Source organism: Hemitrygon akajei, chromosome 13 (genome assembly GCF_048418815.1).
Source record: "Hemitrygon akajei chromosome 13, sHemAka1.3, whole genome shotgun sequence".
Classification (NCBI taxonomy): domain Eukaryota; kingdom Metazoa; phylum Chordata; class Chondrichthyes; order Myliobatiformes; family Dasyatidae; genus Hemitrygon; species Hemitrygon akajei.
In genome coordinates, this window is record NC_133136.1 from 37,743,422 (window position 1) to 37,759,344 (window position 15,923).

General features: G+C 38.1%; 1 protein-coding gene across 1 annotated transcript in view; it reads left to right on the forward strand.

The window, feature by feature from the left end:
* The window catches only part of LOC140737774 (sorting nexin-18-like), a 33,760-nt gene extending 18,651 nt beyond the window's left edge, over positions 1 to 15,109 (forward strand). Inside the window, exon 2 of the mRNA XM_073064406.1 lies at positions 13,033 to 15,109. Within this exon, the coding sequence (XP_072920507.1) occupies positions 13,033 to 13,286 (254 nt within the window). The 3' untranslated portion in view covers positions 13,287 to 15,109. The remainder of the gene's footprint in view (positions 1 to 13,032) is intronic.
* The last annotated feature ends 814 nt before the right edge of the window (positions 15,110 to 15,923 follow it).

Consider the following 15,923-nt stretch of genomic DNA (forward strand, 5'->3'; position numbering starts at 1 on the left):
ACATTCTACATATTCCATGGGATTGTTCAATTAATAGGTATGACAAGATATGTTTCATGTAAAAAAAATCTCTTTAATCTGGCTAACGAACTAAGTTCCACTTGTGGCATTGGCATCGCAAGCAGTGGGTAGATTTGTGAAAACTTACTTTTAAAATCTCCTGCAATAATCAGGTTAAATAGCACTGCCATATGTTGTGAAATTTGTTGTTTTGCAGTAGCAGTACATTGCAATACATAATTCTTTAAAATCTATAAATGACACCAAGAAATTAAGGAGTGCAAAAAGAAACTACCGGTAACAGGATACCAAGTTAGTGTTAATGGATTCACTGACCATTCAGAAACTTGGTGGCAGAGGGGAAGAAACTGTTGCTGTGTATTTTCAGGCTCCTGTGCATCCTCCTTGATAGTAGCAATGAGAAGAGGGCATGTCCTGGGTGACGGGGTCCTTAACATTGCATGCCACCTTTCTGAGGCAATCCTTTTGAAGGTGTCCTTGATGCTGGGTAGGGCAGTGCCCAATGATGGAGATGGCTGAGTTTACAACCTTTTAATTTCTGATCCTGTGCTGTGCCCCTCCGTACCAGACAACCTGATAGAATGGTCTTTATGGTACACCTGTAGAATGAGTGCCTTTGATGTAACAAATTTCCTCAAATTCCTAAAGAATTATACCCACTGTTGTGTCTTTGTAATTGCATCAATATGTTGAGCCCAGGATAGATCTTCAGAGATGTTGACACCCAGGAACTTGAAACTGCTCACCCTTTCCACTGCTGATCCCTCTAGGACTGGTGTGTATTCCCTCAACTTCCCCTTCCTGAAGTCCACAATCAATTCCTTGATCTTACTGATGTTGAGTGCAAGGTTGTTGCAACACCACTTGACCGCTGATCTACCTTGCTCAAATTCACCTCCTCGTCACCATCTGAAATTCTGTCAAGTGTATTTGTCATCAGCAAATTTATAAAGGCGTTTGAGTTGTGCCTAGCCACTAAGAGAATAGAGCAGCTGGATGAGCACACATCTTTGAGGTGTGCCGGCATTGATAGTCAGCGAGGAGATGTTATTTCCAATCTGCAGTAATTGCCAGTGAAGAAGTCAAGGATCTAGTTGCAAAGTGTGGTTCAGAGGCCTTTGTTTTGGAGCTTGTTTACTAGAAGCTGAGGTTATGATTGTTTTGGGTGCTGAACTGTAATCAATAAACAGCAGCCTTGCATAGGTATTGCTATTGTCCAGTGGATCTGAGGCAGGGTGGAGAGCCAGTGAGATTGTATCTATTGTAGTCCTATTGTGGTATAGGCTATTGCAGTGGGTCCAAGTCCTTGCTTAGACAGGAGTTGGTTCTGGCCTTAAGCAACCTCTCAAAGCACCTCATCACAGTAGATGTGAGTACAACTGGGTGATAGTTGTTGAGGCAGCTCACGCTGCTCCTCTTGGACACTAGGATGATTGTCACTCTTTTGAAGTAGGTGGGAACCTCTGACAGCAGTAGTGAAAGATTTGGTCTTTGAACACTGCTGCCATAATTAAGAAGGCACAAGACTCTGCATTTTAACCAGCTGCTAATGCCAGATGTTCTAATGTTTTAAGAATAATAACACTACTATAAATCAATTTCTATTAGAAGGAATAAGAAAGTTGCACTGAATACAGGTTTGGGCATTTTGGCCTAATTGGTTCATCCTGAGCCAATGCTAAGACTGAAGTGTTTTTCCTTTTTCAGGCTGGATAGAAGCAAGGGGACGCTCTTGGGTGCAATACTGTCATAGAACAGCAACGTTGGTGGTCATGCTGGAAAATAAAAGGCAACATAACCCTTTCTTTCCAAACTTAATTGAAAAAGAAAACACCACCTATTGTTTTTATTTTTTGTAATTTAGATGCCATAAATTATTATAACCGGCAGTTGTTTGTTTTTGATAAGAACATGGTCCTGGCTATAAAACAGAAAAATGACCAATCTTGAGTAGCCTCTGATCTTGAAGCAAACCCTTGCCAGATGCAACACAATGAAAATATTTGATTCATCTTTGAGAAGAGATTTTATGTGCTTTTGTTGCATGAATTTTTACTGATGCTGTATTTTCTTTCCAGCCATCAGAAATGGCAGCTTTTAAATATTGGAGCAGTTTTATAAGATGGTAGCACTTAAAAGTTTTAATCCTTTTCTGCTTGTGTATAACAGGCGTTTTCAATTGATCATGTCTGTTATAGTCACATATCACCTTTAAGAGCGAAGTTATAATATCAGCTGGATTTTCAGTTACAGGTAATGTGTTATAGAGCTGATTTTTTTTGTTTCTGTCCTTCGTCACTAATTTTGGACAGTTACGTTATGGCTAGGCGCATGTATTTGTATTTCAATTCAAATATTTGGAAGCACTTTTGAAAATGGTCAAATTTGAGAATTCTCTTTAGAATTTCTGTGGGATTTCTGCACTTTCATATTAAGGGTCATAGAATACTGCACAGAAACAGACCCTGAAGACCATCTTGTCCATTGCAAGCTGTTCTCCTTGGTCCCAGCGACCTGCACCATAGGCTTCTATTCCCCTCCCATCCGTGTACTTATCCAAACTTCTCTTAAAATGTTGTATCAAAACTGCATCCACCACTTCTGCTGACAGCTTGTTCCATACTTGCACCATCCTCTGAGTGAAGAAGTTCCCCCTGAGGCTGACCTTAAATATTTTATCTTTTACCCTTAATCTACGACCTCTAGTTTAGGCTCACCCAACCTCAGTGGGGGAAAAAGCCTGCTTGCAGATATCTGTACCCTTAAATGTTGTGTAACTCTATCAAATTTCCCCTCATTCCGCTACATCCAGGGAATAAAGTCCTAACCATTCAGTCACTCCCTGTATCTCAGGTCCTCAAGTCCTGGCAACATCCCTGTAAAAATTTTCAATGCACTCTTTCAACTTTATTGATATTTGTCTTGTAGGTAGGTGACCAGAACTACACACAAATATCTAAATTTGGCCTCGCCAGTCTTGTACAACTTCAACACAACATCCCAACTCCTGCACTCAGTACTTTGATTTATGAGGATCATTGTGCCTGAAGCTTTCTATGACCCTATCTACCCATGACCCCCTTTTCAAACAATTGTAGATTTGTATATTCAAATCCCTTTGTTCTGCTGAGCTCTGCCCTACTGCTTCACTGTAAGTCTTCACAGGTTTGTCCCTATAAAGTGCAACACTTCACACTTGTCTGCATTAAATTCCTTCTGCCTTTTACTTTCAGCTCATTTTTCCAGCTGGTCCAAATCCTGCTGCAAGCTTTGATAGTCTTCCTGACTGTTCAGTACACCCTGATCTTGGTGCCATCTGTATTTGGAGTGCATTGTTAGATCTATGAAGTTTTGCACCTGTGGGCTGACAGTTGATTGGTGCTTGTAAGTGTATTTGAAACAAAATCTAAATCTAAAGTGGCACATGGACTGGACCTGTGTTGGGCTTGTGTATTTTGCAAGATGAATATGCTCAAATGTGTGTAGGTCATACTTTGAGTTGAAACTTAAAGATACCAGGGATGGTCTGTAAAATTTTGGGAAGAAGTTTTTTTAAAAAAATAAGGCACCATAAATTTCTAGAATTAAACCAGTAAATGGTGTTGGTTGACTGCCACTAAACACCCCATGAAGCAACAGGTGAGATGCATCTGAAGAGGTGTACTAGTGTTGTTGACCTAGATAATGTAAAAGGAAGAGGATAATCAAATTGCTACAAGACATTGAGAAGCAAGAATACTTCAAAAAGGGAGATAGAGTAGCAATAAAAAATGATAATTGGTGTCTGTAACTGGGAAGGTTTTTGTAGGAATGACCCTGAATGATAAATTACTGAAGTTACCAAAATTCAAGTTATCAGAGCACATGCAAGGTATTTTTGATAAGCAAATAGAGATGATTCTGTGAGGTTCATAAGGGAACTAATGGCATGGATTGGAATAGATTTGAAGTTCTGTGAATGGATTTTGTAAGAATGGATGTTAAAACCTTTAGAAATCTATGTTGCACTTTGAACTTGCTCTGCCATTTGACAGCAGCGTTTTGAATGACCAATTTCACGGAGACAGAATGAGGAACGTAAGGAAGAAATGCAATGGAGTAGTCACTCTAAAGATCACAGAAAGGTAATGGGAAAACAAGGGGCTGGGGAAGTGTTGGATGATATATATAAATAGCCTGTTGTGCTGGTGGTGCTCGTCTGCTTGTGGAATTTGTAAACTATTTGGCTCAGATACAGATGGATGAAGCTGGCAGATGGAGAAGGATGTTTGTATTGGCTTTGTTTTTTCCTAGTAGTGTATATGATTGGAGGAAATTCACTTGTACAAACTGTCAATTAAAGCCCAAGGATGGAGATGGGTGTGATCACTGTACCTCTAGAAAGTGTTTTGGATAAAGTTACTCATGAATTGCATCCTTGGAAGAGTGATGACCATATCTGTGGATAAAGAAACCACTGCCCATGTAGGTACTACTCTATAGGTGAACATAGAGCAAAGTTGAAGTCCACAGGAGAATGGTTGTCAAGGGATATTGAACAATGATGTTGAAATCAATTATTTCAAAAAGAGTGCGAATAAATCTCAGAAGGATAAGGATTGTACATACATGGCATAGAAGTCACTAAGGGAGTTCAGGAAATTGTGTGTGTATATAAACTTGGAGAGCAGCAGTGTCATTTTGGAGATGTTGGCTTTGAAATGGGATAATAGTTGGGAAAAGGATGTACTCTGTGAATTTTTCCTTGAGGATTGATGTTGAAAATAGGGATAGTATCCCAAAGGAGCATTAGTAAATATCAGCTATTATAGGTACCAAAATTCTAATTCATGTGGCCATCTAAATTGGAGTGAGGATATTCCTTTGCATTGGGAGGAGCTTCATACCAGTTTGTATGGGATAAAAAATGCTCAGGGTATGTGGGCATATGGATATAATTATCCAAATAAGGGTTTGACTGCACATACATTCAAGGTACAATGTAATCGTTGCAGAAACATGCCTATGGAAGTAAGCTAAATTGTGCATGATTTGATGTAACAGTTCTGGTGTCAAAGGAGGTGATGTCATCATTTGAAACAAATTTCAATTACCATAATCAGGGATGAAAGTATTACAGGTAGAATTTAAAGAACAACTAGATTCTGATATGACTTGATTGTATAATATATTGTGTTTTGGCTGCTAGAGGTGTTGTACATTTTGTTGACTGGTTTGTATGAGCATCGCTTCCTGTTCATAACCTTTTTGTTTTACATCATTTCCTACACAGATTAATTTGACTTTTGACTTGCAGCACACATAGTAGAAAGACACGCATCTCCATCCACTTATTTGCCCTTGAAACAGCAATATCTTTTAGTCTTATGCTTTCTTAATATCAGTAAACATTTAATAGATGTACTTTGAAGGAAGTATTATGTGGCATAATGGTTTAACAGAGATGAACAAGTTCACTCTGGCCTACATGGCGTAATTATGGAATGTTGTATATGTAACACTGATCATGAGAATAGCAGATCGTATTAGTATATTCAGGTGTGCAATGATTTTATATTGAATATAACATGTACTTTCTGCAGTTTTGCAAGCTTGCTTATTGAAAACCCTGAAGTAGTCTTCCGGCTTGGGTGATTTTTGGGAAGCTGTTTAACTCCCTATCTAGCTTTGTGCACCCTCACTGCAAGAGCAGTAGATACTGACTCTGCAAGTACTTGAGGACATGAAAATGTGCTGGCAAACTAGTATGGCAGAAGTGAGGTTTTAATTGTAATAAAAAATATAGTAGGAGAGATTAAGTAAGGAAAAGCAACCAGATACATTACAGAAACTGACAGTTGTCTATCTTCATAACTGGAAGAGGTCATACCTGTAACATCAGTTGTGCAATTGAACGTTATACTATATCGTACCTTTGTAATCCAGCATTTAAAGTTCAAGTCAAACTCTTAACTGGATAAAAAAGAAAACTAAAAGAAAGCGGTGGAAAAATCTTCAGTGAGCTTGAGATACAGAGCAAACGTGTCTGTTTTTTTGCTGTATTTTTTATTTAATTGTGGTTGGCTTTAATGTTGTTTGTTGTCTGGATTTGGAAGCATTTAACTTTGTTCCTCTCCCACACAAATGCTGCTGACCTGCTGAGTAGTTCTCATCTTCTGTTTCTCTTTCAGATTTCCAGCATCTGTATTATTTGCTTTTGGCATTGATGTAAACTTGTATGCTGCATTTAATTTAGAAATAAATACAGAATGGAAGAACTCAGCAGGCCAGGTAGCATCTATGGAAAAGAGTAAGCAGTCGATGTTCGGGGACGAGACCCTTCATCCTCCCACATTTTGTGTATTACTTTGATTTCAACAACCGCAGATTTTCTCTAATTTAGGAACTGGTTTGAGAGTATTTTGGTTGGACTGTCTGAAATATCCACCATTGGTGCAGTCCTAAAATTAGACCCAATTGCTCATGCTCTCCAATCTTAATTAAGAACTGTGTTGATTGGGCTTAAATGTTAAAAAGGCAAGGAAAGTGTAGAATACGCTGCGTATTTTTTATCAACTTTTTTTGACTAGGATTTGTGCATATTAAGTATTCTCAATTAGAATCAGGTTTATTATCACAGGCATGTTTTGTGAAATTTGTTAACTTAGCAGTACAATGTAATGTATGATATATAAAAAAATAAGAATCAATTGCAGTAAGTATGTGTATAAAATATATATTTTTAATAGATTAAAATGGTGCAAAAATAATATATTTAAGAAGTGAGGCCGTGTTTATGGGTTCAATGTCCATTTAGGAATTGTATGGCAAAGGGGAAGAAATTAAAGATTTGCCATGTTTGGGATATCTTTTACTTATGCCATAAAAATGCATTTAAAAACAGGTGTACTTCTAGCCTCGCTGAGGACCTATTGCTGGATTAGTTAACCAAAGTTGCTAAGAAGTATTGTAGTTTTAAAAGCCGTAGAGAAATTATTATATTCTATACATCAGGGCAGCAGGTTTATTAGGACATGAATCCAGACAATGACCAATAAACAGTTCTGACCTAAAGTTATTCACTGGAGATTTCAGTTCTGTTTTTCTCCTCTCAAACGCTGTTTGACCTGATGAGGCTTCAGTTTTTCTTTCAGATTTTGCAACATCCTATATTTTGCTCATGGATCTGATTTAATACTTTAATACTTAATACTTTATTGTCACCAAACAATTGATACTAGAGCGTACAATCATCACAGCGATATTTGATTCTGCACTTCGCACTCCCTGAAGTACAAATCGAAGTAAAAATAGTAAAAATTTAAATTATAAATCATAATTAGACAATAGAAAAGGGGAAGGAAGGTAGTGCATGTCAGGTCTGGATATTTGGAAGGTACGGCCCAGATCCGGGTCAGGATCTGTTCAGCAGTCTTATCACAGTTGGAAAGAAGCTGTTCCCATATCTGACTGTATGAGTCTTCAAGCTCCTGAAGCTCCTGAACCTTCTCCCAGAGGGAAGAGGGACAAAAAGTGTGTTGGCTGGGTGGGTCGTGTCCTTGATTATCCTGGCAGCACTGCTCCGACAGCGTGCGGTGTAAAGTGAGTCCAAGGATGTAAGATTGGTTTGTGTGATGTGGTGGGCTATGTTCACGATCTTCTGCAGCTTCTTCTGGTCTTGGACAGGACAACTTCCATACCAGGTTGTGATGCACCCCAGAAGAATGCTTTCTACAGTGCACCTATAAAAATTAGTGAGTGTTTTAGGGGACAGGCCAAATTTCTTCAGCTTTCTCAGGAAGTAAAGGTGCTGGTGAGCCTTCTTGGCAGTGGACTCTGCTTGGTTAGACCAAGTCAGGTCATTTGTGATATTCACCCCGAGGAACTTAAAGCTTTTGACCTGTTCCACCTGGGCACCACCGATGTAGATGGGGTCATGCGGTCCGCTACTCCTTCTGAAGTCAACAACCAATTCCTTCGCCTTGCTGACGTTGAGGGATAGGTTATTGTCTTCGCACCATGCCACCAGGTTCTTAATTTCTCAGACTCATCATTACCCAAGATATGGCCTACAATTGTGGTGTCATCAGCAAAATTGTATATTGAGTTCGATGGAAACTTGGCTCACAATCATGGGTGTACAGTGAGTACAGCAGGGGGCTGAGTACACAGCCTTGTGGGGCACCGATGCTCAGAGTGATTGTAGAGGAGAGCTTGTCCCCTATTTTTATAGCTTGGGTCCAGTCTGTGAGGAAGTTGAAGATCCAGCTGCAGATCTGAGTGCTAAGACCCAGGTTCCAGAGGTTAGGAATCGGTTTATTTGGAATGATGGTATTAAAAGCAGAGCTGTAGTCAATGAAGAAGAGCCTTACATATGCGTCTTTATTCTCCAGGTGTTTTAAGGAGGAATGTAATGCCAGAGAGATGGCATCTGCCGTTTTAACCTTTTTAACTGATTTAACCTTGTACTTGTGCAGTTAGCTAGCACCCAAAATCATATTTTTGCTATGGTTTCATGATTAATACCACAGTTATCAATGATGGTGGGCACAAAGCAGAAGGAGGTCAAGACCCATTTCCTGTGGTGCTTGCCTTCAAATGTAGAATTAATTCTGTAATTTTTGCTTAAAGGCAACTTTTCTTATAATGGATGCACAATGTTCACAAGATGAAAGTCTGGGTTGTTTATATTGTAGAGTGCTCTCATCAAAGAGAGCATCTGTGCAGTGCCAAGTTTGTTTTAAAGTCAAATTGAGTTCTAGTATGATCCCTCAATGACCCTGACATGATAGTAATATAAAGAGGGCACAAAAGGCAAGTTCTATTTACATGTATAATAGACCATCAGTAACAATTAAAAAAATCAATTTGATTTTACCTTGATCAAATACCAGAAACAAATTTGTTATCACTGACAAATTAGTTTTGCTGCAACATTATAGTGCAATGTCATTTATCATAAATTACAAAAAAAGTAGTAAAACAAAAAGATACTTGGACCATTCAAAAATCTGATGGCTGAGAGAAGCTGTTTCTGAATCACTGAGTGTGGTTATTCAGGTTCCTAGAAGACTCTAATCATATTAGTAATAATAATAAGAGCTGGATAAAACATTTGTATAGCTTTTAAGCACAGTTACCGTTTAAACCAAAAAACAATTTGTATTATAGTTTTATCTTAACTATTATCAAGTTTTTGGTTGGATTTTATTTTACTAAAAAATGCTTGGTTTGTGTAGTCAAACGAGTTTTTTTTTAATATTAGGCCATTGGAAAGCTCTTGATACCAGAAATTTGTTTTTATTATCTTAAGAACTTGCACAGCTTTCATGAGTTCTTCATAAGGTGGATTTTCCAAAAGTAACCTCAGCTGATAGTACTTGTTAACATGACCCATGCTGCATGTTGATCCCTGGTTTTTTAATCTGGTCACTATATATAGGTTTCTACCATTGCTATTAATTAAGACTGCCAAGAGGTCATACTCTTGATTTGTTATTGTTGCTAAGTGCCATACATATTGCAGGATTTTGTGGTAAAAGCTTAAAAAAATATTTTTGTCCAGGTGAGCTTACTTCCAGTATTGGTTGATGAAAGCTGTTCACTCTGCAAGCAAATATTGTGATTTTTAATATTTGCAAAAAATGTCATTTCAATCTTGCTCATTTTTATTTATTCTGTAGCTATGCATTCTAGTTCTAGGTTACCTCACCAAGAGAAATTACCTTCTAACTACCCTGTCATAATTCTTCCTTTCACACGTGTACATTTTTAAAATATACTGCTTAGAAAAATAACAAGTAACACTAATTGTGTCTCCTGTGTGAGCTTCATTAACCTGAAAAGGAGGCCATTGTTGGATGAAGCTGAAATGTCAGATTTCAAACCTAAGTATCTACCTTGCCTGCACTCCAGCTTCCAGCAAACAGTGGTGGGGGGTGGGGGGGTGGAGGTGGATAGACAGTTTTTGAATAGAGAACATGTATGATTTGTACTTGCATCTGGTGAATTGAAGGAAAGGGCGTTATACTTAAGAATGGGGAGATGTGTGGCAGGCATTTTAGCATTTTCTTGCTTATCCTTCTGTACAAATAATTTGAATCACTTAAGTAATGAGGGCACGACAACTATGATAGAGTAGAAGTAGGGCTAGCAGTTAGGATTCTGGACCATAACCCAGTCACATTTTTGGATTCCTGAACAGCAGCTGGGGAACATAAAATTGCTGTAATCAAATAAACCTGGTACTAAAAAAGAGCGCTATTCTTGGAAATATTGACGATGAAATAATGAAGCAAATTCATTCCTTGCGTAGTCTGGCTAACGTGTGATTCCTGATGCACCATTGTAATTGACTCTCAACCGTCACCTCAGTTCAAGGAGAATTATGAATGTTCAGTAAGGTCTAACATTACCAGCAGTGACCAATACATAAAGAATAACAAAAAAAACTTCATTCATGAGAATTCACCAAATTGATAAATCAATGGAAAACTCAAGCCAACTTTTCAAATAAACTGGCATTCTGTATGTACTTCTATTCATACAGAAATTGTGTATTTTAATTTTACCCATAGCACCTGCAAGTTATATTCACACAGGAATGTGTAATAGATGTAGTGCAGCATGACGGTTATATGTACGTTTAATTCAAGTTTATTTTTGGAAGCAACTTGGAAGCAAGGTTTAATAACGTGCATTCAACGTTTCCCTATGGATAGCCCTGAGAGAAGGGAGCAAAATTAATTCTAATTGTGAAATAAACTATTTTCACTTGTATATCATAACTTGAATTTCCATTTCTTACAAGATTTGCTATGATTTTGGAATTCTCTAGTCAATGTTTCCTGATTTTGTCATTTGTTCTCTGTTGGGCTCCATTAAGGAATTGATGTTAACGAAAACAACTTGATTGCTTAATGGAAGTCAGTTTTGCAAATACAGTCAGCCCTCCTTATCCGTGAATGGTTGGTTCCGGGACTTCCCATGGATACCAAAAAACGCGGATGCTCAAGTCCCTTATATAAAATGGCGTAGTATTTGCATATAATCTACGCACATCCTCCCGTATACTTTAAACCATCTCTAGATTACTTATAATACTTAATACAATATAAATTCTATGTAATTAGTTGTTATACTGTAATATTTAGGGAATATTGACAAGAAGAAAAAAACTGTACATGCTTCTCTCGCTCACAACACAAGCAGCGAATGAATGAGACGCGAGGCGAACAATGATCAAACAACGAGTAAAACATGTAATACTTGTACAGTAGTTACACTGTCTTGTGTAGGGAATAAGGACGCTTTGGAGGAGGCGCAATAATACTAAAGTCAGGAAATGTGGAGGTTGAGGGCTGAGGATCAAGCGTTGAACATCGAGACTTCAGAATTGCAGCTCCTCTGGGAACGCTGCTGCGGCCTTGGCATTAGCCGATGCTAATTCTCCCGTGATCTTTACGTTCTTGAGGCTGTAGTGCTTTACATAGCCAGCCAGCCAGCCATCCCTTACTAGCCTTAAACTCTTTTAGAACATAAAATAGTACAGCACTGTACAGGCCCTTCAGCCCACAATGTTGTGCCGGCCTTTAAACCCTGCCTCCCATATAACCCCCACCTTAAATTCCTCCATATACCTGTCTAGTAGTCTTTTAAATTTCACTAGTGTATCTGCCTCCACCACTGACTCAGGCAGTGCATTCCATGCACCAACCACTCTGAGTAAAAAAAAAACTTTCATTCGCTCTCATCAACCCCGTCACAGTAGTGCTCATAGAGACTAAGAGCTTTTTCATGTATAATTTGGCCATCGACAGGGATATGCTTCTGTGACATGTCCTCTAGCCACACACTTAATGCTTTCTCAGTCTTCGCAAGCACTTTATCACAAACCAGAGAGACCATTTTTGCCGTTGTAGGGGCAGCACTAACACTCCATGAATTTCAGCTTCTTTCTGCTTTACTGTGTGAATGCTCGATTCGTTCTTACCGACCTTACAGCCCACTTCGGAAAGCGACATGCCACTTTCCAAAAGATCTAATATTTCTACTTTCTTGGCGAGAGAGAGCACTTCATGCTCCCTTTGCCTTTGTGGAATTGCTTTGACCACCTAATTGCTTTTTAGGAGCGATTTTTCCCCCCCCCCCCCCCCCACCCACAGGAACACAAAGTAGATAGATAGATAGATAGATACTTTATTCATCCCCATGGGGAAATTCAACTTTTTTTCCAATGTCCCATACACTTGTTGTAGCAAAACTAATTACATACAATACTTAACTCAGTAAAAAAATATGATATGCATCTGAATCACCATCTCAAAAAGCATTAATAATAGCGGATGAATGAGATGCGAGACAAACAATGCTCGAACAACAAGTGCTGGAAGAGCACTTCCGGGTTTTCTCGATTCACGGTTGGTTGAATTTGCGCATGTGGAACCGTGGATAAGGAGGGCCGACTGTATTCTTTGATATTGTACCTTTTTATAGCAAAAAGTGCCTAGTTTACTTAAAAGGTTGTATGAATAAGTATACTGTGGGACTTTAATTGCAGCATTTCATGGTCCTCTGTACCTCCTATGCATTGGCAATGTTAAGCAGGTGAAAAGAAGCTATTTTATATGTTGAATAAGTCTTAACAGAATTTGATACACTTTGTAATGTTAACAAGTTGCATGATGCTACTTTGCATTAAACCATTTGTACCTGAATAAAATATTCACCTATTGGGTTTTTACAGCAGTTTGTTATTGTTACTCTGGTTTTCTCGAGTTACTCTGCCAGGAGCAACCAGTTGAGTTGCACTGAACTGAATGCAACGTTCTTAAAATTGTGGAAACTTGCGTTTTTATTATGTTTAATTATATTCAGTGAATAGTTAGTTCAGTGTGTTCTTCACTGTTTTCCTTGTATCAATTTTAAAGATCAGCTGTTTAATTTAAATCTATCCATTAATATTTAGGTTTTTAAGAATCATAACGGTGTTTAAATTTTCCCATTTCACTGACTGGTTTCTGTTTACAACAGGTGCTCTTACCAAAGTAAAGGAGAGTAACCGACATGTGGAAGAAGGGAAGATGGAGCTACATCAGGCAGATGGGGTCCGTGAACGTTGTGACACTATTTCCTTCGCCACGTTAGCCGAAATTCACCATTTTCACACTATTCGTGTATCAGACTTCAAGACACAAATGCAGCAGTTTCTTAAGCAGCAGATTCTTTTTTACCAGAAGGTGACTCAAAAATTGGAGGAGGCCTTGCAGAAGTATGATGATGTTTAACTTCTGAAAATCTGATCCTTTCTTTCGTGGCCTTTCACACCTAATTAATACAGTGACCTTCAGATGGTCAAATTATTCTTGGATTAGCCTTGATGTTTATTACATTGAGCTTCCAGGTTGGGTGATCGAGCATCAAAATCTGTTGAGCAGTCTTTTGTATAAACAAAACACATGAAGTTTGCTACAAATTACTCCAAATTGTGTTAGGAAAGGGACTGGGAAGAAGACTATTTAAATATAATGTACTATATGCTAACACTACCATACTAACTTTATTCTGCAATATGCAGTATGTGTATACTATCTAAATTTTTGCTTTATTTAACAAGGTTATCCTGGGGACATTATTAGACTCAAAATCCTGTGTCATCTTAAAGCAATGGGCAGGTGGATGGATGTATCAAATGTATAGTCTCCACACGTCTTGCTCTGAATGCTGAGGAAAGCCAATAGACTTTAGTTTGTTCTGTAACAAATGAAACGCAAGGGTTAAAACATGTTTATGGATTCCAGCCACAGCAGCTATGTTACTCATGTGCCTTTTGAGTCACTTGTCTTCATAGTTTTATTAAATGCGTCTGTTAAAGGCAGAGGATATCATGAGTTTCCTCTACTTAAATTGCACCAGAGAGTGATTATTGAGCTCTGACACATCAGGGAAGGAAGACTATATAGCTCTCTGGGTTGGTGGCAATCACAGTAAATATGAATGAAATTACACTCAGGAAATCAGGGGATGCTATTATAAACACAACCATTATGCAGGCAGGAATGACAGGTTTCAGGCTGACTTTTCCATGTCAGTTGGAAATAAAGTTAACAAAATTTAGGGGAAACTTTATTTAAATCTTGTAAGAATGTGGAACCACTTTATTTTCCTCAGTAGCTTAAGGCTGTGTATGTATTGAGTTAACTTGAATATTTGTCTAAAACATTTTAAATTGAAGGATATTTCATGAGCTAAAAACAGAAAAATGTGCAAATCACCAGCTGGTTTCCTAAATGAGAATTAATGAAGATGAAATTTCTGTGTACTTTTAAAACTACATTTCAATTCCTGTTTTTGACAAATCATTGATATCAATCCATTCTGCATTATCTGGCCGACTTTTGCACCCACCTTCCCACTCTGACTCTGGGTTGTACTACAATGCGTTGTCTGTGGAGCATACATATTCTGACATAAAATGTGTTGCTTGGTGGGAGTTCTTGCAATCCATTGTACCCTTTGAATACAGTAGCTGACAAGGAGTTATTGTTAGCTGTCCTGGGCACGACAACCAAAGAACTGGCTGTTTTTTAGGCTTTTTCATCTGAAAATGAAAGTATTATATTTCATAACAGTACATTGAAATTGATCAAATCGTAAAAGGTTTGAAATTTAACTGAAATTTTAATTTAGCAATCAACTGCACTGGAATAGTCTGCCATTACTGGGCAATGTACAGTTATTGCTGTCATTAATTAAAGGAAAACTTACTGAATTTTTTTGCTACTAGTTAAAATGTCACATTGTGTAATGGTGCTGTGAGCAAAAGTAACTGGTTTTTGCTGCAGTCTACACTAAATAGCCATAAAGTGTTTTTACAGAGGATATTTGTGGGAAACCAGAAAGATATGAAGATGTTTACAACTTTTTGTATTCCTTGTCATGGTTCCTGATCTGCAACAATTTGATAACCAGGATTTGTGTAATAAAATGACTGTTCATTCAAAAGACTTGTATCAAAACTGTCAGACTTTCTGTGAAAGTGCTCTTTATATGAATCATCGGCACAGTTTTCATTGTATGCAACATAATAGATTAAAATACTATAAATGAATTCTCTGGGCATTATTTACTTGTGGGTAAATTTTTTTAAATATAGCATTACTATGGCTTTATATATTTAAAGTGTTGACAAATATATTTGATCCAAATGCTGTATATTTAAATTGCAGGGTGAAACTTTTTTTTTTAAAACCAGTGTTCCTCACTACTTCACCCTGCATTGTGAACCACTTTCTCTCTCCAATTTTGATCTGCCTGGAGAAGATCCTGACAGGCAGAATTTATGAGCATTTGGAGAGACTTAATGTGATTAGGGATAGTCAGCATGGCTTTCTCAAGGGCAGGTCATGCCTTACGAGCCTGATTAAATTCTTTGAGGAAGTAACAAAACATATTGATGAAGATAGAGCAGTGGATGTAGTGTACAGTATATGGATTTCAGTAAAGCACTGGATAAAGCTGCTTCAGTAAGTAAGGAACATTGGGATCCAAGGAGACCTTGATTTGTGGATCCAGAATTAGCTTGCCCACAGAAGGCAAAGGGTGGTTGTAGATGGTTCGTATTCTACTGGAGGTCGGTGACCAGTGGTGTTCTGCAGGGATCTGTTCTGGAATGCCTCCCCTCTGTGATCTTTATAAATGGCCTGGATGAAGAAGTAGAAGGGTGGGTGAGTAAGTTTGCTGATGATACAGGTTGGGGGTGTTGTGGATAGTTTGGAGGGTTGTCAGAGGTTACAGTGGGACATCGATAGGATGCAGAACTGGGCTGAGAAGTGGCAAATGGAGTTCAACCTAGATAAATGTGAAGTGGTTCATTTTGGTAGGTCCAATTTGAAGACAGAATATAATATTAATGGTAAGACTCT